Source organism: Cinclus cinclus, chromosome 10 (genome assembly GCF_963662255.1).
Source record: "Cinclus cinclus chromosome 10, bCinCin1.1, whole genome shotgun sequence".
Classification (NCBI taxonomy): domain Eukaryota; kingdom Metazoa; phylum Chordata; class Aves; order Passeriformes; family Cinclidae; genus Cinclus; species Cinclus cinclus.
The window spans coordinates 17,737,052-17,760,260 of NC_085055.1; the positions used below are offsets into that span (position 1 = coordinate 17,737,052).

Here is a 23,209-nt window from a genome sequence, read left to right on the forward strand (position 1 = left end):
ACAACCTTTGGCTTCAACTGAAACTATTTATGACTGCCTTATGCATGTTTCTTCTTGTGTCAGTTTTCTTTTAAGAAGCTCCTTCCTTCCCATGGCTTTTGCAGCCAGCCCCATTCTCTCTCCAACTTCATTTTGCTAAGGATTTATCTAAGCTTTCCGTGTCTGCCCAGAAAATAGTCTGTTCTTTAATCGTCCCTGGCCCTGCTCCAGTTTGAAATTATCTTCCTCAAATGGGGGTGACTGGCTCCACATAAACTATTACAGATAAGATGGCAGGAAGTCATTGTAAACAGCATTAATGCCGCTTTAATTTTTAAGGGAAGAAACTCTCCTGATTCATCCCGAGACACCAACATTGTCATTTCTAGCTTGCAGCAGAAACCCACAGGTTTAAGTGGGAAACAGCACAAAAAGCACCACCCTCAGCACCACTTCTGCAGAGCCACTTCTCCTGGCCAGTGGTGTCACCCTCGGTGTCATCATCATCCCTGCCAACCATGCTCCCAGCATATCTGTGTGCTTTGCCCCAGGCTCTTGGAAAAGGCATTGCTGGTCCACACTCTCTCCCTTCTGAAGAGCTTCACTAAAACCTCCCCTCATCCTGAGCACCCCCTTTAAAGGGGAATTACTCCTACCTTTCCCTTAGGGCTCTCCCTTTGATTCCAGCTCCTTTCCCCAGATGGATAAGAGAATTCTGCAGAATATGTCTGTGTGCTGCAATTATCCCTTCACGTTCTTCCCAGCCCTCCACTCACAGCTGTTGTCAGAGACTGTGAGGCTGCCTGGATTTTTACTGTCCTCTAACACAGTTCTACATCATCATCATCATGCATTCAGAGGCATTTCTTCAAAACTCCATCACCAAAAATCTCCAGTTTAGTTAAAAGCACAGCTTTGTCCCATGGAGCTGAGCCAAATGTCACATCCATGACCGAGGCATTTGAGGCCAGGCTGGACAGGGCTTGGAACAACCTGCTCTGGTGGAAAGTGTCCCTGCCCACAGCAGGGGGGATGGAAGTAGGTGATTTTTGTAGAAGTAGGTGATTTTTAAGGTCACTTCCAACCCAAGGCATTCTCTGATTTTATGACTCTGTTAGACAGACCAACACCAACAAGAGATCCTCCCAGCTGAGCATGCCACAACATTAACACATGGCCTGCACAGACATTTTTTTTTGCCATTTCACAATTATATATAAGGTTTTAAATATATATATAATATAATATAATATAATTAAGGTTTTAAAAATCGCAAGCCTGTGTATTTAAAACAGTTACCCCCATTCAGTATAAAGTGAAACTCCACAACTCAGTAAGTGAAAAATAATATTAATTATCATAATATCAGATACTTTAATTAAGTCAGACTAGATCTGGCCAATACTCAGATGAAATCCTTGCAAGGAATAGGCAAGGCAAGCCTACAGAAAGGCATGTAAAGAACTCCAAAGGCTCGGGTTTTTTGAGCAATATGCAAACCCAGAAGGCAGTGACTAAGAATTTTCTTCTGTGGCATGTTTCCAGAAGCTGTAGGTGTACTCCTGGCCAAAACCCAGTTCTAGTTATACTGTGTCCACCTACTTCTAAATTTCATCTGCAAGTTATTTTTCATGTTCTCTTTATAAAATGTATTGACTAAGGTTACTGGCACAGAGCTATTGATGTCTTCTGTCCAAGGCCAGGTGTATTTGAAGTGTATGACCCAATTCAAGTTTGTTTCATTATTTCTTATCATATTATTTGGTCAAGAGACAAAATACTATTAACCAGAATTGACTAGATCACAGAGAAGCTTCACTGTAAAGAAATAAACTTGGATATAATATTTAAATTTTTACCAAGCTTCAGTTTCTTAAATCAGTGTAGATTGATAGCTAAACCTTCAGGCTCTGCCACCTGGCAGAGGTGCTCCCTACCTCTCTTCTCTGTCCTAAAATGGTTTTATTTGGGCAGTAATAATTGATCAAAAACAAGAAGAGCAATGGCAGTGACAAAACAGCCAGTCTTGGCCTAAAGTGCCTGGTTATCTCCTGCTTTTTTTCAGTTCTGCAATGGAAATACATTTTCTAGGTACACCAAACCCATGCTGAAGCAATGCTGAAGTCAGTTAATTTGTGAATGCTCTCATATTAATACAAATCAATGCTTTCAAGTCTTAGCCTTCAGCAGACAATCTGATCTTTCCCCCCCTGAAGTGACTTCAGAAACACCCTGCTTATTATTCCACTGCAGCCTGCATATCCCCTTACCATCAGGTTTGTAGTAATTTCTACCAAGCCAGAACTGTATGAAATTACACATAATAAATGAGAATAAGAGAAAGATTTCCTAAAGTGATGAAAAACAGTCCCTGAAATGCTATGACACTTTGGGAAGTGTTTTCCTAACTGTGCTGTGCAAACTGTATCACAAGCAGCTCAGTCAGTGATTGCACTGGAAAAAAAGTCAGTCCAAGATGTGGCAGAGATGAAGAAACCCTGAGTCAGATGATGCCTCTCGCCTCCTCTCTCATTATTGCAATGCCTTTTCTTCCTAAACACGAGCTACTCATGAATAGTGCTGGTGCTTCTTTTGTATGAAGGGATTTTCCTTGTTTGAAGGGTTGTTCTTGTTCTTAAATATTCATTTGCTATGGATACAGAATTAAAATTTAAATTAATCACAGAAATACTTACAGACCAAACAATTATCATTCTTCTAGACACAGAGTGATCTATATTCCAGTAGGTAAATGGAAGGAAAGTGATATAAAAAATCTCTTCACCCAAAGCAGCTGAAAACTTGAATAAGTAGTAGTAGAAGTAGTTCTTCACAATATACTTCTGTGTGCAATCCTGGAAATGAGAGAATTTTACTGTTTTAGTGAAGTAGAAAAATATAACACTTAAAATACTGTAAATGCTACAGTTCAAAGTCCTTAAACCAAATCGTTTGTTATCAAAAGTATCAATGAAGTTCAACTTTTATACTGGAATGAAGACTGTAGTGATAGCACAGCTACATTTCCTGCAGAGCAAAAATCTATTCAGAATAACTTAGGTAGCAGTCACATGGACAAAGACTTTCAACAGATGGGATCAGCCTTTCCTCCAGGGTAACCAGGTCTATTTTCAGAAAAGATATTGATGTGTTAAGTTTGAAATCTCTACATCAGTATACAAAGCCACCACTGCTTTCACTGGAAATGCATTTTGGGGTGAAAAACTTAAACTGCAAATACTGAGCTACTTCATTTAAAATTTGCCTCATTATAGTCCCTGAAATTTGCTGTCAGGTGATGCTGGCAAGAGCCAGAGTGAGCAGAGTTCTTCCCTGTGCCAGTAGAGTTCTTGCCCCGTGCTGCTGTGCCAGGATCTCTTGGGATCACCCCACACTGAGGTGCCACAGCTGGAAGATTCAGCTGCTACGTGGGACTGGGCTCAGCAACCACAGCTGCACGAGCAGATCCAGGGGAACACAGGGCTCTGAGTGGGGAGAGGAAAGAGCTGCACCTGCCACCATCAGATTTTCACTCCAACATTTTAACCACAACGTTGTCTTTTTAAGCATTTCTAGTAGAAACATTGTAAACAGCGACAATTTAGCACTTTATTTATTCATTTTATTTAGCATGAAATTTCATTCAGTCTCTGGATTTGGCAGCTGGATGATTTCATTGGATGTACCTCACCTAAGAGTGTTTGTTTTAGCTCTTCCAAAAGGTGGCACCCAGCCCTCCAGAGCTGGGAAACCATACAAGAACACACATTGCTTAGGCCATGAACTTGGCCACATGTTGAATGTGTTTAGAAAAGATTTTCTGCTGGTGCTGCCATTTGGGACTAGGACACCACTAAGAAGCCTCACACTGTTAGCAGGAGCAACAGGCAAGTGAATCACATTTTGTAGGTATACCTATCACTTGAGGAAATAAGGAGATAGACAAATAGACAGGAGTTTTGATTCAGGGGAGGAGCAAAGGAGCCAATTTAGTCTCACTCCATCTTTCCCAAAAAAATCAAAATATGGAAGTTGGTTATATAAATACAAGACAAAAGAACTTCCTAAAGATGGGAACTGAGAAGGGATCATGAAGGTCTCCACACAGACACAATAAGATACAGCTTTGACATAACCTTGTAAAACTCTCAAAATATGAAAACTGTTATGCTTGGAGCTGGCTGTGTAACTAGTTTACTAAAGAGAAACTCTCATCTTGTGTGCTAGTGAGAAAGCATAAAAATTGCCTAAGGAGTCTAGACACGCACTTGTGACTCATTGAAAAAGCCATTAGAAGTTCCAGTCTCTTCATCTGCTTTTAATGCAGAGATGAGGCAAACTGCACAGAGATGACAATAGCAAGATGGAAAGAGCTTGCATCCATTCAATTATCATTAAAACCCCACAACTTTAATTGATTTTTACACCAACAAACAGAAAAGATGAGTCAACATTTTTTGAAATGCCAGGGTCAGAGGAGTATTCCCCCCTCTATCAGGCACACAGGTCATAGATGAGTTACTGGCATCCCTCTAGGAAAACAGCTCTGCTGTGGCTGGCTGCAGGACAGAGCAATCAGCCTGAGTGTTTCAAGTCTCTGCCACTTAGTAAACAGCCCCAGCTCAATTAGCAACTCCAGTGCTTCTGTCTGAGATCCTGAAACTCTATTTGGTGACACTTAACACGGCCCCACAGAAAGCCTTCTTCTGGCACCACCAACTCATCATTGCAGCATTAATCTCCGAGGTACTGGGAATAATGTGCTTGTGTGCTTTAGCTCAGAGAGGATCAGACACATCCCTAAGGTAAAGCTTTTAGACTTGCAACCTCATGGGATGAGGGATAAAACTTTCTAGCTCCAGTAACTGTTCTGTGGGGAAAAGTACGGTTTTCAGGCTGTAAAAGAAATGTGAAGTTAAAAAAGTATTTCCAGGCTGAAGGCAGGTCCAAGTCCTTCAAATGATTCTTAAAACCTTTCTTTTTTTCTTCCATTCCTTTTCTATCAGAAACCACACACACACATTTGGTTGGGTTTCCATCACCCTTTCTTTAACTCTACTCCAGCATTTGTGCACAGCCAATGTGTGGCAGGGGAAAAACAGAGCTACATGTCAGACATGCAGGGTACCACAGAATTACTCCACTTGATGCTTGGTAGTGCATGGTAAAAAAGTGGTGTTTGCACTTGTTATGATTCCAAAGCACTGTAAGTACGGCAAGCCTCCCCCAGGCACCTTCAGACTGCAGTCAGCTCACATTTACTATCCCCATCAACCATTTCTGCAGAAAACAGAGTGCAGTGCTTTGTGAAGTGTCTTCCCTTTTTATTCTCATTCTAACCCCAGTGCAGAAAAATCCATTATTTGTGTTAACATCATCTAACATTCCCAGAAATTTATTCAATCTCTAATTTTAAGTAACTCCTATCTTTAGACTTAGTTATTCTTAATGTACTGCGGTGACCTGATGCCTTCCACAATGCCTGAAGCCCTTTCAGCAAATCAGCCCTTCCATCCACCTCCATTGCTATTCAGTCTGGATCAAAGAGGTTTTAATGGGAAGCAATTAAGGCTGTAGATAAAGTCAGAATTTTTAGAGCATTTCAGAAACAAGATGTAATAAGTCTCAACATTTGCAGACACAGACACAGGTAGTTTGACAAAAATTACCCTTCTCATCAACTACAGAATATCTGTTTTGTAAAACCTCAAGTGCTCAGACTACTAGAAACTCTCACGGATGTATGAGTCTCCATGAATAAACTACCCAGCTGTTGGCACAAAAATGGCCATTGCAGGTCATCCCACACTTGCAGTCTCTGCACAGGGGTGGCTCACCCACAGCAGGTGCTGCCACAGCACACACCCAAGCTCCCTGGAGCATGGGAGCATCCCCAAAACATTCCTACAAGGGCAGCAGAACAGGGCAAACCAACACCGTGGTGACCCTGGGGATACAATAGCACACAATGACACAGCATAGGAGGAATCCATCATTTTAGAAAGGATGTATATCTGTAGTTTAGCCTTCAAAGCTGAAACAAAGGAACAGCAGCTGAGCCACTAACATAATAGATTAAAAATGTATTTTTAGGAAAAAAAAAAAGGAACTGTGCAAAGATACTCCTCCTTGCAATTCTTCTGGGAGGTCTCTTGTCAGAGAACAAAACAGGCCCCAGCTTTTCCTGCCCTGGCTCTAGAGACAAGCTGTGCAGCATCAGACTTCTAAGGCCCAGAGTCTGACCCAGAGATCCCATTAACCAACACTCTGTTCTCAGCTCTCAATTACTTCGGATCTTTCAGAAGATATACATGCTTAATTGGAGTTCTTGAAGTCCCTTGCTCCCCTTCCAACAGAATTGCCTTGCAAAAGATTAAGAGTTTCCCTCCCAAAGTCCCTAATTAACACATTACATACTTTTCACTTGAAGTTTTTTTAATGCGGTAGAAGAAAGTGTTCTAAATTTAGAGAAGCCACCAAAAATCAGGCACAAAACAAAAAAATCCAGTCTAGATGTTGCTGTACACAAAGGCAATATAAATCAGACAATTCAGCCCCACAAGACTGTACTGTTTACAGTAAAACCAGTGGGAAAAAGCCTTCTGTACTGGAGTACTCTGTATAAGCAGTCAGTTTTGCATCACTTTATGTTTATTAACTGTGCCAAGTTAAAAAAGGAGCCTACCAAGTCACAACAACAACAAAAAATAAATATTGGTAATGAGATTTTTGGAAAATAAGAAAAAGCAAAACCCATGATTATCAAAGGCTTCATCTCTTCCATCCAGCTGCACGTCAAACACATTGAGTTTCCTGAAGATCCAACAAGCAGCCAAGAGCAGCCAATACCACTCCAGAACCTGTGCATCCACCTTCCCTGAGAGCATCAGCACTGCAAGCCACTGCCCCACGAGGAGGGAACGGGTGTCCAGGAACAGGGGCTGTGCCCCAGGGGGGATCCTGGTGTGGCCATGAGCCCCTTGCTGGGTGCACAGCACCCATGGTAGGGTGAGAGGGGAGCCAGCAAAGGAGCAATCCAGAGTCATGGAAGGCATTGCAGAGATGTCAGGAGACAGCAGGGGCAGGACAACAGCGCACAGTGCCCACAGAGTACACACAGAGCCTCGAGGCATCAAAAATAAACCTAACCAAGCTCACACAATGTGCAGCCTTCCACTCCGTTTAAATGCTTTAAAACAAGTAATTAATTTTTTAGTCTCTGCAGAACATGAGACAGATGGTTTTCAATAGCTGTCCAGGTTTACAGAGTGTTGCTGGAGGGACACCTAGAGTCAACCAAAACCTCAGAAATGTGGCAATGGAGACAAACAGAAATCACAAGGAAGTCCTCCTTAAATGTTATAGCATTTTGTCCAGCTCTGCTGTTGGCTGCAAAGAGCTGTTGGTCCTGTTGTTGACCAGGACACATCCAGCCCCAGCTGTTGTGCAAGCAAAGACAGCAGCAGGCACTCCTGCCCTAATGAGCAGGGATGTGGCCTGGAACCATCAGCTGATGCAGAAGCAAGACAATCATTGCAAGAGGCATAACAGTGCTCAAGCTCCAAGCCAGAGAGTCACAGCACTTCCAGTGGTCTCAGTCAAAGAACCAGTGGGGAGCCTAAAAATCAGGCAGAATCCTGGCAGTATTTCAGCAGTTTCTTAACTCCAAAAGGCCAGTAGATAAAACCCTCAGCAAGGTGCAATAGAAGAGCAGTGCTGCACAGCCAAGAGCAGCGGGGATGGCTGGAAGCAGCCAGGCTGAAAGGGGCTATGCATTGCCAGACCAAAGGCTGAGACCACCCAGAGACAATGGGAAAGGTCCATGCAGGTCTCCCAGCAATGCTGTCCCCCTGGGCACAATGCTCATCCAGTCACCACATCCTACACCAGTCTGTGTTCACTAAAGTCTCCCCTTCAGCCTGTACAGGAAGGTCAGCTGAGACAGGTACACACACCTGCACATCAACACACCCAGCACACTGAGGCTGGAATGGGTCCCAAACACAGTTCAGGCACTTCACACTTCATGTAGGATTTAATTTTTTAACTTTCATATTATTTCCCTTCCACTCTGATTAGCATTTGGGAGATAAAACTTGAAATTCAGTCTATTTCTGTGTCTTGCTCTAGAAGTAGCATGATTAACCTCCATCCTTGTGCTGAAGGAACACACATAGAAGCAGAATCTGCCGAGTCATTTAAATTTAAAGTGGAATAACATAAGACTAGAGTTGACAGAGCATTTGTTTAGGTAATTAATAGGAAGAATCAAGGAAGGAAAAATTGATTATATTGCCTTCCTTAAAGAAAGCTGTCTTAAAGAAACCAAAGTACGTCTGTCTCAGAAAGGGGAGAGGCTGCTAAGGAGGCTGAGATTGTTTGTGAAGGACCATGCCTGCAGCCACTGGAAAGAACAGCTTCACATTTCCTGACAGCCTAAACCGAGGCTGGTCCAGCTTGTCCACCAGGGATGGATGGCTTACACCCCACCACTCTGGTGGAAGTTAGTCTAACCTGTCCTTACAGAACCAGAGGTGGAAATTCCACTGCTTGCTCCAGGCAATCTCCAAGTGCTTTGCTCTTCTGCCACCCAGTCTGAAATGAAACTTTCTTGCTGAAATTGAAACCTATTGCTATTTTCTTATCTACTGCAGACAAAGAACAAATTGTTTCCTTTCTGTGAAGACTGACACAGGAGAAGGCTTTTACAAGCAATAAAAAACGACAAACATCCTCTCTTCCACTCCCTAATCACCTGGTAATTCTTACAAGGGGTACTGAGCATTTTCCAGACACAGCACACCTAACATGCCTGTCTTGAATTACAGAGCCCAAGGACCAGATGTGACACTTCAGCAGTGCTGAAGGAACAGTCCTGCACAACGCCATTCATTCTGTGGGCAGTTTTCAGAGGTTTGTCACAATTGAACTATGGCAAACCTGTAATTTTAAACAACTTTTTGTCCTCCATGAAATCTCTACCACATCTATTTTTCCATTCTACAGTTGAGTCTACACCTGCTTTTTCAATAAGTATCTGCACCTATTAAATAGAAGTCAATTTTTAACCACACCTTCAGCTTGACAAGATTATTTGACTTTTGTTCTCATCCTCCAGCCTAACTGCACCTTCTTCTAAATTCATCTGACAGGCATCATGCCTCTCACACCTACATTTCCAGCTAGTGATTTCCACATGACTATGAAGCCTGTTCTGAAGAGACTCTCATCACCCTCCAGCTAAAGGTGTCCATTGTCACACTCAAACTCGTAGGCCATTTAACTTCCTGTATTTCCTTTCTTAGCAGATGCCTGGAGAGTTGACATCCATTATTCAGAGAATCATAGAACAGTTTAGGTTGGAAGGGGACCTTTGAAGATCCTCTAGTCAAACCTACCAGCTCATACACTTTGGAGCTTTTGCTTGTTGCTATTGAAAAGGCAAGACAGCCTGACCTTCCTTCGCACAGTGGTGTCATAGGGTCAGGACAGAATTGTGTTTCATCCCTTTTCTTGCAGTATAATTCTGAGGAACTCCAATAGGTCTACCTTCCACCATGATCTTAGACTTTTGAGCACACACCTGAACACACCTTTCTGACATGGAGGGTAACACCTCTGCATTTATTTCCTTGCCTGCTCTTTGTGGAAAGCTGTTCCTCTCATGATCATTCCAGTTGCTGGAGTAGCTCCCCAGAAGCCCAGCTCTGACACTTTTGTTATGAATTGCTGATGTGGGTCAGCAGCACTTTTCTGCCAAGAAAGCTGCACAACAGCAGCATAAATAGGGCCATGAACACCTCCTCCATTCCCTAAGCCCTGCTTTGCCAGGCAGAGGTTGGGCAGCTTGGACACAGCTATTTCAGGAGCCCTGACAGATGTGGGTGAGCTTCTCATGCACTTCAGCATCCTCCCACAATCCAGGAAGAACTGGCAAATTTGTGCAATATGGAAACAACAGGGCAAGAGAGGCAGGCGAGGGAAGGGCAGAAGGAAAAGGCTTCCTTCTTCCCTGTTTTACAGTGGAAGAACAGGTTTATTTAATTGCATTTTAATTTACAAGAATTAGACTGCAATTTTGTGGGGTGCAACACAGAGTCTGCACCTGGAAATGTCTGAGAATTTTAAGGATTAGGTTGCACCAGCATCTGTGGATAGAGGGAGGAAGAGACAAGAAACAGAGAAAGAAAATTTTAGGCAGTTGAGAAAGATGGGGATTCCAGCGTCAAAGCAGATATCAGATTCCCCTGTAACTTACTGTACTTCATATTTCCAAAGACACAGTGTTACTAAAACTGTTTTTGGGTAGAAGGATGTGCCACAAAGCAGCAGTTTTCCAGCAGCACAGCATTTGATGGTCACCCTGCCCACACACTCACCCATCTCCCTCCAGCACCACCACCTCTGAGCTTTGACTTCCTGCCAAAACCAAATGAGTCAGAGACTTACTAGGGCCTGCATGGCTGCTGGATACCCAAGGTGTTCTGCAGGGATACTGAGGAGGAGGAATGGGAAGACTCTCACTCACTTTTGCCCCAGTACACTAGGTCTGAGGAGATCCTCAAGAGAAGCTGAACTCAACCTAACCTAATCCAACCCAACAGGAACGTGCAGGAATGGCAAATGACCATGGAAAACCAGGACTTTGCTGGCACATTTCTTTTCAGAGCAAAAAGCTTTCTCTCGCCTTAAGATTTTATTTTAGAAATTAACTATAGCCTGGAAGTCTGACACCACAGATTAATTACTTATTTCTACCCAGCAGCATCATGAAGCCAGTCAGCTAATTTTTCACAAAGATTAGTTCCATGGCAGAGATCTGTTCTGAGAGGCACAGAGCAGCAAGGCTTCTGGAACATAAACATAGTAACATCGTACCATTTTCAGACAACTAAACTATTTTAATTTCTTACAATCAGGCACCAGCACAGGGTGAAGTGACTTCTTTGCTAGCAGATATTTCCAGGTTTTGAGATAAAGAGCAGTTTCCTAAGGTAGTGCCAAACAGAGCTTTGGCTTAAGTACCATCACAGCAATGCAGGTGCAGTGTCCATGCGCTCCCACAAGGCACAGACCCCTGTAAGGAGGAGGGATGTGCTCCAAATGCAGCTGTGGCTGTGGAGAGGCACACGGGAGGACAACTCAGCAGCCAGCCCGCCCCGGGAGGAGACCTGCAGATAAGGTATTCTCCATTCTCTTGCTGCCTCATTATTAGTTGCAATTAATGCGGGTCATGCCCATGTCAGCTCTGTTTGTGATGGAGAAACACACAAGGACACCAACATGTAACGTGATGTTGCCAAGTGCTGCTCCAAGGTCTGGATCCCCCACCCCACTGAATGAGGCAGTCTGTGGCTGCAGCCCCCTTGGCACTCTCCCGGCCAGCAGTGCTTGGCACAGCTCTGGGGACATTTCTTGCCAGGTGCTTGCAAGCTTCAGAGCATTTCAGTCAGTCCCAGTTCAAAATGCACCCTGGCGCCTCACACCTGCAGGTGACATGGCTGTCAGCTGCCCTTCTGCAAGGACTCCCTTCTCCTCCCTAGACCTTTCTTTCAGTCTTTTCTTGCTCTGCCCTTTGCTTCATGCCACAGATCCTGGTGGGTGGGCTGCACATTTTCCAGGGAACAGGTTCCTCACTGCTAATGCCTCTGAACCCTGTCCACTGCAAACATCCAGGCTTTGCTCTTGTGGCACAACTGGGGTCTGAGAGACTCCTCCTGTAAAATGAAGCACCCCAACACTCTCACTTTGCACAGGGAAATGGCAATAGGGAACACTAAAGCCACTACACTTCATAAATTGGTTGATTTAAGAAATCAGTCATAACTCCATCCAGTGGAGTAAGCCATAAAGGGGATAAAAAATGACCTGGCCTGGGGTGATAGCGACCACTTCCTGAGTGCCAGAACCCACAGGCTCAGGAAACCCTATTAACAGCAGCTTGCAACTGCCAGCTGTCTTCAAAGGGAAGGATTAAACATATTTCTTATTTTTATATCCAGTAATAAATACTCCAAAATTTTAGTAATAGAATAAATCAGCAATTTAGCTCCATATTAAAGCATTCACAGTCTTCCACATCTAGACCAATAGCAGTTTACCTTGGGAAAGTAAGTTACAGGTGCTAACCAAAGAAGACTGATATGAAACCCTTCAAAGAAGGAAAATGAACAGACATTTTAAATAAAAATTTCATGGTTTAGAAAACACTACCTGTACCCTCTAGACCTCAGATTTGCTTGCCATAGCAGTCATTAGTCACCTTCCACTGCCCAGATGACCCCTATACATTCCGTGCAGAGCATAAAAATGAGGTAAATTGAAAGAACTGGCTGCCCAATGGAATTTTCCAGAACACATTGACTTCTTGTCTGTTAAATCTACTCCTGTTCTCCAGAGACCCAAGCGAGAAAAATGACAGCAGAATAACTTTTATTATTCTGGTTGATATCTGAACTAATGGCCCAAGACACTCAGCAGAATTATAAAGCAGTAAGTGGCTCACCTCCAAGCACTGGAATTAATCCCACGATCCTGACAGCTCCTCATTATGAGGTCCAGTGGCCTCCAAAAAGATGATTCAGGCTGTGAGCCATGAAGCACTGAGTCATGAAGCACATCATCATCATCATCAGTGTGAGGACCTGGGCTGCCAGCACGGCCCCTCATGTGCCCCTGTGCCAGCACCCCCTCTCTCAGCAGCAGGCACCACACAGGATATCTATAGCAATCAGCAATAAATCACTAACTTTTGTTAGCTCCAGGTGTTTCTGCAGCAGGATCCTGAAGTAACAAATGGCACGCACTTGCCTTTGCAGCCTATTCTCCAGAGGGGATGTAAAGCTGCTCCCTGAGGACAAGCAAACCCAGTGCTAACAGATTCTCACAGGGTTGTCACACACTACCTGAACCTTGGATGTGGCTCTACTGTCACTCAGGGCTGGCCAAAACCCTCTGCTGAAACCATCGCGTTCACAGAGATGAACACTGTCCCTCACTGGCTGCTCAAACCTCAAGCCAAGAATTGGACACATGCAGGATGCTGCAGCTCCCTCGGCAGCCCCGCCAGGCAGGGGAGATCTGAGCAGAGCACCAGAGCACGGGAGCGATGCTGGGCAATGTGAGCCTTGTGCTCAGCCCATTGAAACAGGAAACTGCATCTCATGTTTCCCCAGCTGCAGCTCCAAACTGAGGAGCTTCCAAAAGTTCGGCTGTATTCTCTAGGGAGACAAAGTGTTAGCACTTGAGGCAGAAATGCCTTGCCGCCTGTTCTCCTAGCAGTGCTCATGGGCTTCTCTCACAAGGGTTTGCCTCTCCTGCTGAACCTACCTCAGCTACCTTACTGCTGCATGGAAAGGGAAACAACACGAAACAAAGTAAGCCTGCAAAACAATTTAAAAATAAAAATCAAGATTCTGAGGTGGATGCAAAAATCTATTGCAAGGGATCACCACAGGAGAGAGACCATGGCTCAGGCTCTAGAGCAAGCATGTTTCAAATTACCCATCCCATCACAGCAAAAACGGTGTTTTCATCTATATCCTGCAAGTATGTGATCACATTTTTGGGAATTGTAATATATCTGAGATGGATGTGCAGTTTGTACTTACCTTCTCTGTTTCTGTTACTCTGATTATTATCCTCCTCACCTTCAGCATGAGCAAGAACCACTGAAAATCATCAGGCAGTTTGTAAACATTGCACCAGTTTGGAGCAGTTCTGACAGTTAAGGAATAACTACAGTGTAAACATGAACTGTATTCTCTCAAAGGCAGGAAGACAGATCTCAAAATGATAAAGCATCTGGGAAAGGAAAACTGGAGAAAGACAAACAAATCTCTACAAAGAACTTTGAATAGAAGGTTGTTTCTTTCCTTTGTACCCTTTCATTCAGGCTATCAATTTCAGGAGCAAAAGTCCACCAGGAGATTAGAGATAAGCAAAGCTCCACTTTTTAAGTCTATGTGGCCTTTATTTGGCCACTCACAGAACATCAGCTTCAGGTAGTAAGTTGGTGCTTTTAAGAGCACAGCTTGAGGATTTCCTACAAAGCGTCAGGAAAAGATACCTTTCAGCTGTTCCAAAAATAAATTCCTTGTGAAACAAACTAATAAGAGAAAGCAGTACAGAAAAGAAATTAGTATTAGCCAGAGACAGGATAATTACAAGAAGTTGCTCTCTTGTCTTCTGTAGTAATAAACTCAGACAGTTTCTCCACTAAAAGCCCATAGATTCAGTATCTAGTCCAAGCCAGGCTGTAAATCCAGTTAGTGTGTTGGACTAGCACCATTTTGTATCATCCACAGACACTAAAGTTTGCACCTGAGGTATTAAAAAGTGATTCTAAATGATCTGGTAACCAAGGAACATTGAGAACATGGGCTAGGTGACTGATCCATTATTTAAGAAACACACGCAGCCACAGCTATCACATCTAAATATTTCATTTCTTGTCTCATCTCATGGCAACTCCTATGGGGCGAGCAGGAATGATTTACTAAGATTCAGACACACAGCCACTCATGCCTCTGCTGGCCATTGTAATCAGGCCCTGTGGCTTTTATTTCTTTTAAACACACATTTAATCTCCAGGTTATACATAAACGAAGATGAATTGTGAGCAGCACTCCTGGCACAAACGTATGCAATAATTTAAAGCTTCCTTCTTCCAGAGGAAGAGTTGTTCTGTCTTTTTTAGCCCTTTCAGACAACCTGTCTCCAGTGCAGTATGGTATCTTCCCCTACCAGGTGTGTCCATCCCCTGCCAAACTACCAGCCCTTAGCTCCCTCTCCCCAGAGCCTCTCCAGCTGGGCCACCCTGGTGCACGATCCAGCCCAAGTCAGATGGAGGGGCCTGAGAGCTGGCACTGGAAGAAGGGGGATGTCCTGGGGACACAGAGCTGTGGCAGTCTCATTGTCCAGTGAGCCATTCACAGCTTCTTCACTACATGCAATATGCTCTGGCTTTACAGGCATAACCTAGTGGCTGTCCAAGAACTTACAAAAAAGGACCTTTAAGTCAGTTGTGACAGTAGAGACAAAGCAGTGTGAAAGTGACTACCTTATAGAAATCAACTGTCCTGACGACAAGGACTTGATAACTCCCAAGTTTCAGGAAGGGATAGATGCACACAGAGCCACACAAGGCTCCAGGAGGGAGATACAGGAGCAGCGCTTTAGCACCTTTCTGCAAACACTTGCAGCAAGAAAATGCCACTGTCCATAGAGAATTCATGGCCAAAGAATTTGCTATGTAAATGAGACTCCTAAACCTGCTTATTTGCAGATACATCAGGGTAACCCCAGGTCATTTAGCAACAAAGCAGGGGGTCTGAGCCTTAGCCTAAGGGAGATGCAAATTCCATTTTCACATTTCTTGTTGGGTTACAGAAGACTCTCCTGGTAAAAATGGACTTTTCACTTCCAGTTTCAATAAAAAGGAACAGAGAGAGCCTGTCTTTGTAATTCTAGCACTTCACTGAAACACTGTTTAATCTATTTGTCCCATCTCCATTTTGGGGGTGTTTGAACCCAACTTTCATGTTTCAGAAGCAAATGTCATAATTCTGTGGAAACAAACCCTTCTGCTTCTATCTCCAAGTTTCATAGAGTCTCACCCAAAAAATATTTGCCCTTCACATAAAGGTAATTGTGCCTTACTTCATGAAACCCAAAGCAATTGCTCAAGGTGAACAGCTGCATTCATGGAGCATTAACTTGGACAGGATTTCAGTATCAACACTGCTACATGAACTACGTCACTGTTCAAAAGCAAAGAGCGACAATAAATCTTTTAGTGAATAATCTGCACAGTTTACCCAAAACAGAGCTAATGAGTTCAGAAGCGAACAGACTGAGCTACATCTAATCGAGAAAGAGTCAAGCAGCAGCTAAGGAAGAACTTTAGATGCTTGAAATGGGAAGCTGAGCACTGGATGTGGAAAAGGGAAGAGTAAAATAGCACGGAAGGGAAGGAGTGGTAGACTTGTGACATTCATGGCTGGTCCATGAATGGTTTATGTTGCAGGCAGAGTTTGGAAGCCCATTATCACACCTGCTTTCCAAAAGGCACCACAAAGGGATCTGCTAATGAATTCAAGTCATTACAGTAAGAGAAAAAGCAGGTCGCCCGACCTGTACACATGGGTTGCATCATCCCCTTCCCTGTTCCTTTCTGATACACAGGGGAATTACAGACCGTGCCGGGAAAAGCCGCGACCTGCCAGGCCAGCGGGAAGCGCAGGGAGCTGAGCCTGTCTCCATCAGCAGAGCTGAGCCGCCCGGAGCGCGGAGCGGGCGGCAGGGCCGGGGCCGGGCACAGCCCTGCGGAGGGCAGGGGCACGGCACGGCACGGCACGGCACGGCACGGCGAGAGACCCGCGAGGAACAGACCTGCTCCTTCGCAGCCGCATCCCGGGGCGAGGCTGCGGTGCCGCCCAGGCCCTTCTGCAGGCAAATCCCGCTCGCACGGACCGCCCCATCCCGGGGGAGCGCGGGGAGCCCAAAGACGGGCCGGGATGGAGCCGGGCTGCGGCAGCGCACAGCGCTCCCCGCTCTCAGCCCGAGCCCTTTTTCCCTCCTCCCGGCCCGGGCAGCGGCGGGATGCGGGGGGACCCTCCCGGGGCGTCCGTGCACGCACAGCGCCGGGGGCGGCTCTGCTGAGTCACAGCCTCCCCCCCGCCGCCCTCACCCACTCACTCACCCACTCACTCACCCACTCACTCACTCACCTGCGAGCCAAGGCCTCTCCGCTCCCCGCCGGGGGCAGCGCGGCCGGAGCCGGCCGGACAGCGCAGCGCGCCCGCTCCATTGCAGGCGCCGCGCTCCCTGGGCTCCTCCGCGGGGTCGCCGCTGCCGCCGCTCTCCTCGCCGGCGGGGAAGAGCCCGCAGGAGCGCTGGAAGCGCGCCACGGGCTGGGAGCTGCGCAGGGTGCCCAGCAGGAGGGCCATGCTGCCGCCAGCTCCGCGCAGCTCGCCCCGCCGGCCGCGGAGCCCCGGGCAGGTGCGCCCGCCCCGCCCCGCACCTGTGCGCTGTCCCGCCCCTCCGTGCCCCGCCCCTCCCGCACAGGTGCGCTGCCCCGCCCGGGAGCGCCCCTTGCCGGTCGGGCCCTGCCCATCCCCTCCCCTCCTCCCAGCCCCGCGGGTTCCCCTGGCGAGGGTAGGACATTCAATGTGTTCCTTATCTTTGGTGTTTTTCCTGCCAGGATGTTTTCCCTGCTATCTTCTTAACGTAAAGATAGAATGCACTGAATCACACCAAGATCTTTGGGAAAAACACTCAGGGGTGGATGCCATTCTGCATGGGCTCATCTTCCATTAATTCATCTCACGGGTGTAAAATACACCCTGAGCTGTCCCCAGTTTCATTTTGTCCAGTTTTGGAATCACCTTTTATTTATTTTCCCAAATATTTGTGCACCTGTGTTGTATACATCGCATATACATGTACACCTATAAGGATACATCTCTAAATATTTTCTCCATTAAATACAGCTATGGAATTTCCTAGAGAAAAAGAGGAGTTATCACTTGGAAGATGCCCCTCAATTTCTTGGGCTGCAAACCTTGCCGCAGGTGATACCTGCCGATTCCTACTTCTGAAATATTTAGCACCTCAGTTCCATCAATGCATTTTTTTTTCATTTTAAAACAGCCCATTTCTATTCCCAGAAATGTATTTTGTAAAAGGATTGCACAATCATCATTTGCTCAACATAGACTCTTTTAAAGTTTGTTGCATTTTTTCCCCATGCTCAAATACCCTAACTTATGCAAGATTTCATCAAGGCTTTTTTTTCCCCAGAGCACTTGGAAACCAAAGCCATGTTCCTTCACTTTTTAGCGAGTCATTGTGTCCCTGTGACACAGTTTGGGCTGTCTGTGGGAGATGCTCACCCAGACCCCACAAGTGCCACTGCTCTCGATATGGCAGAGTCATCTCATCACCCAGCCTGGGCTGGGGCCAGGCCAGCCCATGGCCAGGGGCACGAGGCCTCTGTAAGGAATCCCAGGAATCCCAGCTCTTCATCACCCCAATCCACACTCCAGGGTAGACTCCATAGATCTCATCTAATTGCTTGTGTGATTCATTTTCTTTTATCTTCTCCAAACACAATCTTCTATCAGTAGAGGTTTGCCCAACCTCCAGGTGACATCACGTGTCCGTGCTTTCCTCACTGCTGGTTTGTGTGCACACACTCAGCCCTGGCCATGATGACAGGGCTCCCCTGCCAGCAGAACCAGCTCACAGGGACGGAGGAGGGAGGCAGCCTGTGCAGGTTATGTGTACTCTTTTACTTGGGGGAATTATTTATTGTTTGCCTCTGAGTTTGTTTCTTAATAGCTGTAAAATTTAAAAGGTGCACTCATAAGTATTTGGGAAACATTTGTCTTCTTTTTCCTGTTCCTTGGATATATGAAAAATCTACAGGCACGGAATTTTAATTAAAAATTGCATTTCTATTTCTTGATTCCTTCTACATAGACTGATTTCAGTAAGGCTGAATGCATTCAAATAATAGTCCCTTCAGAGTTGTTTTCACTGTGTTGCAGAAAGAGTCTTCTAAATTATTTCATTCTTATTTTGTCCACCTATGTGTCAACATGCACAAAAATCTGTAACATATTAATTTGAAGAGTAAAATTACACCCCTGCTGGTGCATCTGGGAGCCTTGCCACTGATGCCTGTGGGATAGGATCTCATCCAGGGGCACAGTGAAAAGCAGGAAGGTAGGAATGAAAACGCATGGCTGGGGCCAGCACTCGGTGGGTATCTTAAAACATCCCTTTGTCAACCACAAGTCAATATTTATCTGATCTGCCTACATAGTTATGTCATTATAATACTTCCCAGGTATTAAAATAGAACTAAACATTCACAGCCAGCTTCTCCCTAATTCCTCTTCAGGTGCACACTTAGGTTAGTGGGTGTGGGTCTCAGTGAGGTTGTCAGCATCCAGCAGAGGAGAATTCAGGTTTCATTAATCAAACTTACTCTAAACTTAATAGACAGAAAAAATAATGGGGAAATTTCTACTTATTGTTAGTTTCAATATGCCTTGTCCATGTCTTGGAATCAACATGAGTGGTTACAAGTACTACATGAACTGGTAAGGGAAATCTATGACCCTTTTTTGCTGTTGAATTTGCGGGAGTTACATTCCTAATATAAACTGATGTCTGGAGTGAAGGAAACTTTTCAGGTGCAGTTTCATAGAATTATGGAGTATCCTTACTTGGAAGGGACTCAGAGGAAGTCCAGATCCTGGTCCTGCACAGGGACAGCCCCAAGAGTCACACCATGTGCTTGAGAGCAATGTCCAAAGTCTTCCTGAGCTCTGCAGGCTGGTGCTGTGACCACGTTCATGGGGAACCTGTTCAGTATTCAACCATCCCCTGGTGAGACACCTTTTCCTAATACACAGCTAACCCTGACTCAGCCTCCTGCTGCTCCTTCAGGTCCTGTCACTGGGCACAGAGGGCAGAGATCATTGCCTGGCCCCCTCCTTCATGAGGAAGATGCAGACTGTGATGGGGCCTCCCCTCAGTGTTCTCTTCTCCAGGCTCAATAAGCCAAGTGACTCAGCTGTTTCTCACATGGCTTCCCTGCTAGACCATTCACCATCTTTTAAGTTTAGGACACAAAGAAAGCTCATTAGTGCCTTTGGACATTTTCTTAGGAAGATAATGATCAATCTAATCAAACTGCCTCTAACACCTCCCCTCAACGAATTTTTTAACCAGCTTGCAAATACAAACCACATCCACCTCAGGAGCAGAGGTTTCCCCAGACTTGCGCTCGTGTGGTTTTAGGGGAAAATGACAGTGCAGCAGAGACACAACTTGAGCTGCCTGATGACCCCAGTCAGGACACACTTGTTCCCTCCTGTCTATGCAGTACTGAACAGACAGGGACACAGCTGCAGGACACAGCAGCTTGGTTAGGGGGGACCAGGAAGAGGGAAATAGAGATGCTTCCAGGATGGAACAGAGGGTCATTGGAAGGACCACAGCACAGGAGTGGGAGGTGTTTGGGCCATGGGCAGGTTGGAGGATTTGAGGAGAGAAACAAGGGCAGAAGACTGTAAATGTCTAGTAATGTGAAAATGTAAAAATCTATAGGAACCTTATTTTACCATTTTTACTGCTCACAGAACAGCATACTCTTGCTCAAAGCCAGAGTATGAATCTATCATCTTCTATTCCCTTTATGAAACAATGTTCTAAAGTCTTTTCCAGAGACTTACCTCCCACTAGTCCTGATGGGCAAGAAAAATACTCAGGATTTGACTCCTTGAAAGACTTGCAGTAGAAAAAACTCCCCAAATTTAAAAATTTTAAAAGAATTCGAGAACTGTCCCACACTTTGTGTGGTCCATACAGATTTCCAGATATTTAGAAATTCAACTTTCTGTAAAAACAGTGAAACCAATGTCACGGCAAAAGACTAGATGAGTAGAATTCTGAAAGTGTTTAAAAGAAGTTATTTATAAATTGTCCAGTAGCCAAAAAAAAGCTTTAAAAGCTTTATCTAGTGAAACTGCCTCATCCAGAGCCAAAATATCTAACTAATAACTGGTCAGTATTTAGCTACATTTTCACAAGGGAAGAAAATCAGCCTTGGGCTGAAGAAAAGCATGAAAGATGAGAATACAAAGGATTACTTTTGAGAAAGCTGAGAATAGTGCCTTGTGCTGAAGGCATTTCCTTAACAACAACGGATGTCATTGTCATGATGGTGGATAATTTTGCCTTCAGCATCAACAAAGTTAAGAGTGAAGTACAAATTCCAGGCTGGGGGTGGATGATGATGCTAGGAGAGCACAGCTCAGTTTTCAGATGTCAGCCTGAGTTTGCAATCCTGACAGCCAGATAAGACTTGTTTTCCCTCATAAGTTGAGGGAATGGGTCTGGAGGAGCAAAACATGAGCACAGCTTTTACTGTCACTCTACAGACAGCAGCCACATTTCATTGTGGAAGATCACACTCGAAGTTACTTCAGCTGAGATGCCTCTGAGGAGGCTGTGGTTTATTAGTTACAATCACAACTGTCAGAACTGTAGTTCTCCAAACAAAAAAAACACTGAAATGACAGGAACATGAACAAATTGAAGCCCCTGCTGAAAGTGCTGCAGTAGGAAGAGAGCCACTGCATGATGAGATGTCTCTGGTACCAGGGAGAGTCCTTAGCAGTATCTTTGATACCTGCAGGGGTGAGGAACATTTTGACAGCCCTGAACTTGGACCACTGAACCACTGAACTTGGCAGTGAGATGTGGGTGTGCCAGAGGGAGGAGTGGAACTCAGAAAACACAGAGATCCTTTGGCCAAGAAGTGAAGACAGGAATCCCACCAACTCATCAAGTACCACAGCATTGTATTTAAACAGGTTTGAACAAATTTTCTCTTCAGCTTCTCCCACTTGTTTTCATTTCCTCAGTCATTTTCTCAACATACTTAGAGCCCAACTCTCACTTTCATCTTCCTTCACCCTTTTTTGGTAATTTGCATTTTTTACTCTTTATACTGAGAAAGAAACCATTAAAATGTGTATGCTTTAATACCACAAGTTACAAGTACTCTTTTTATAAGACTCTTGTTTTTTCATTATATTTAGTTGACAAGCTACTGAACACATTATTTTGGATCTGAGACTTTCAGTACTGAATGTCAGACCCAACCACCCACTAACCTTGCAGGCAGCAAAATGGAGCTTTCTCAGATTAGCTGGAAGAACTGAAGATTTTGAAATATGGTGAAGAGATGAAAAAAATCTGTAGAAAATGCCCTTGGAAATCAACACATGAGAGACTATGGTTTCCACAGCACTTGAGTTTTTTGGTTTTGATTTAATGCTTATCAAAGGTCAAATAAAATCCAGTTTGAAGAAATGTTTTTAGAGAGAAAAAATTTCAGGAAAGGTCAATAAAGAAAGAATCACAACAGGAGTCTGCACAGCTGTAATGGGTGTCAAGTCTGCATATTTTGTAGGCCTTTTATGACTAAGAGGGGATTTTTCTATGCCTATTATCTTCATTAGTTTAGCTGAGTGATACAGAAAGAATGGAGCCTGTGATACCCCTGCAGCCTTCAATGCACTGAACACCCAGAAATTGTCATTGCACAGATGGTCAGAAAATGCAAAGCTCCAGCACACAGTGTGTGTTAAATACATCAGTCCTTTGGGCTCCCAACTGCTCATCGCATCCTACAACTTCAGACATGGAGGAAAATGGAACTGTAGAGCTATTTGTGAAAAATTCTCACATAATTTTATTATACTATTGTCATTTTATATATATATGATACTGTATTTTAAGTTTTAGAGAAAGGAAGTACAAAAGCAAAGCAAAGTTTAGAGCTTGGGAAGATGAAAGCAGCTCCAAAAACTGCGAGAAAGGGAATGTGCTGAAGCTGCGGCTGCTGTCTTGGGTAGAAATAATTAACTTTTCTGTTGGCAGTGCAAGTAACCAGATAATTCCATGTAATTGCTTATGATTAGCATTGCTTGAAATGGTATTGCTAATTTCCAGTGAAGATTAGCATGTTATTTAAATAATTATTCTGCACCATATCACTTGGACACTTCAATTGCATGTATATCTACTGTGAAATTCCTAGAGGTGTTCACAATATTTCTGGTTATTTTTGTCTATGCCAGACCTTTGCTATTGCAGTGCTTTAGGAAACAACAGCAGCAGAAGAATTAATAATGTTGTATTGAAATGTTGAACTTAACCCCCAAGAATTTTTAAAAACTTAACTATCATAAGAATTGACCTGTCTGATTATCTTATTTAAAATACCATATACCAGCTCTCTGGAACAACAGTCTAGGCTTAAAATAGTAAAACCTTTTTTCTGTGGGCTGAGTGTTGCCTCAATGTAGTTGAAACTGTGGGAAGGGCTTTTAGTGGTTTTTCTTTTTGCAGCAACTGCCATGCTGCTGTCTGGTGATCTCGGCTTACAGCACTCAGTGCCTGCACTGAAGGGATGGCACAAAGACAAGGGAATTCAGCAGGTTCTGTAAAGCATTCCTGTAAAAGGACCTGGGAGGGTCTTTGCTAAGGATGACCAGTTCCCCTGGAAATGGTCAGGCTGGCCATACACCTTTGCTGAAGAGACAGGAGCACTGCTGGAAGGGCACAACTGAGCAAACATCCTTCCTTTATTCTGAGACATCTCCTGGCATGGGCTCTTCAATGAATCCTCATTCAGCAAGTGTAAAAA

At 44.5% G+C, this 23,209-nt stretch overlaps 1 protein-coding gene across 1 annotated transcript in view; it reads right to left on the reverse strand.

The window, feature by feature from the left end:
* SGPP2 (sphingosine-1-phosphate phosphatase 2) overlaps positions 1 to 16,928 on the reverse strand; it is a 32,544-nt gene extending 15,616 nt beyond the window's left edge. Inside the window, exons 1-2 of the mRNA XM_062499353.1 lie at positions 16,710 to 16,928; positions 2,676 to 2,834 (exon numbers count right to left, since the gene is read on the reverse strand). Of these exons, the coding sequence (XP_062355337.1) occupies positions 2,676 to 2,834; positions 16,710 to 16,928 (378 nt within the window). The remainder of the gene's footprint in view (positions 1 to 2,675; positions 2,835 to 16,709) is intronic.
* Between the last annotated feature and the right edge of the window lie 6,281 nt (positions 16,929 to 23,209).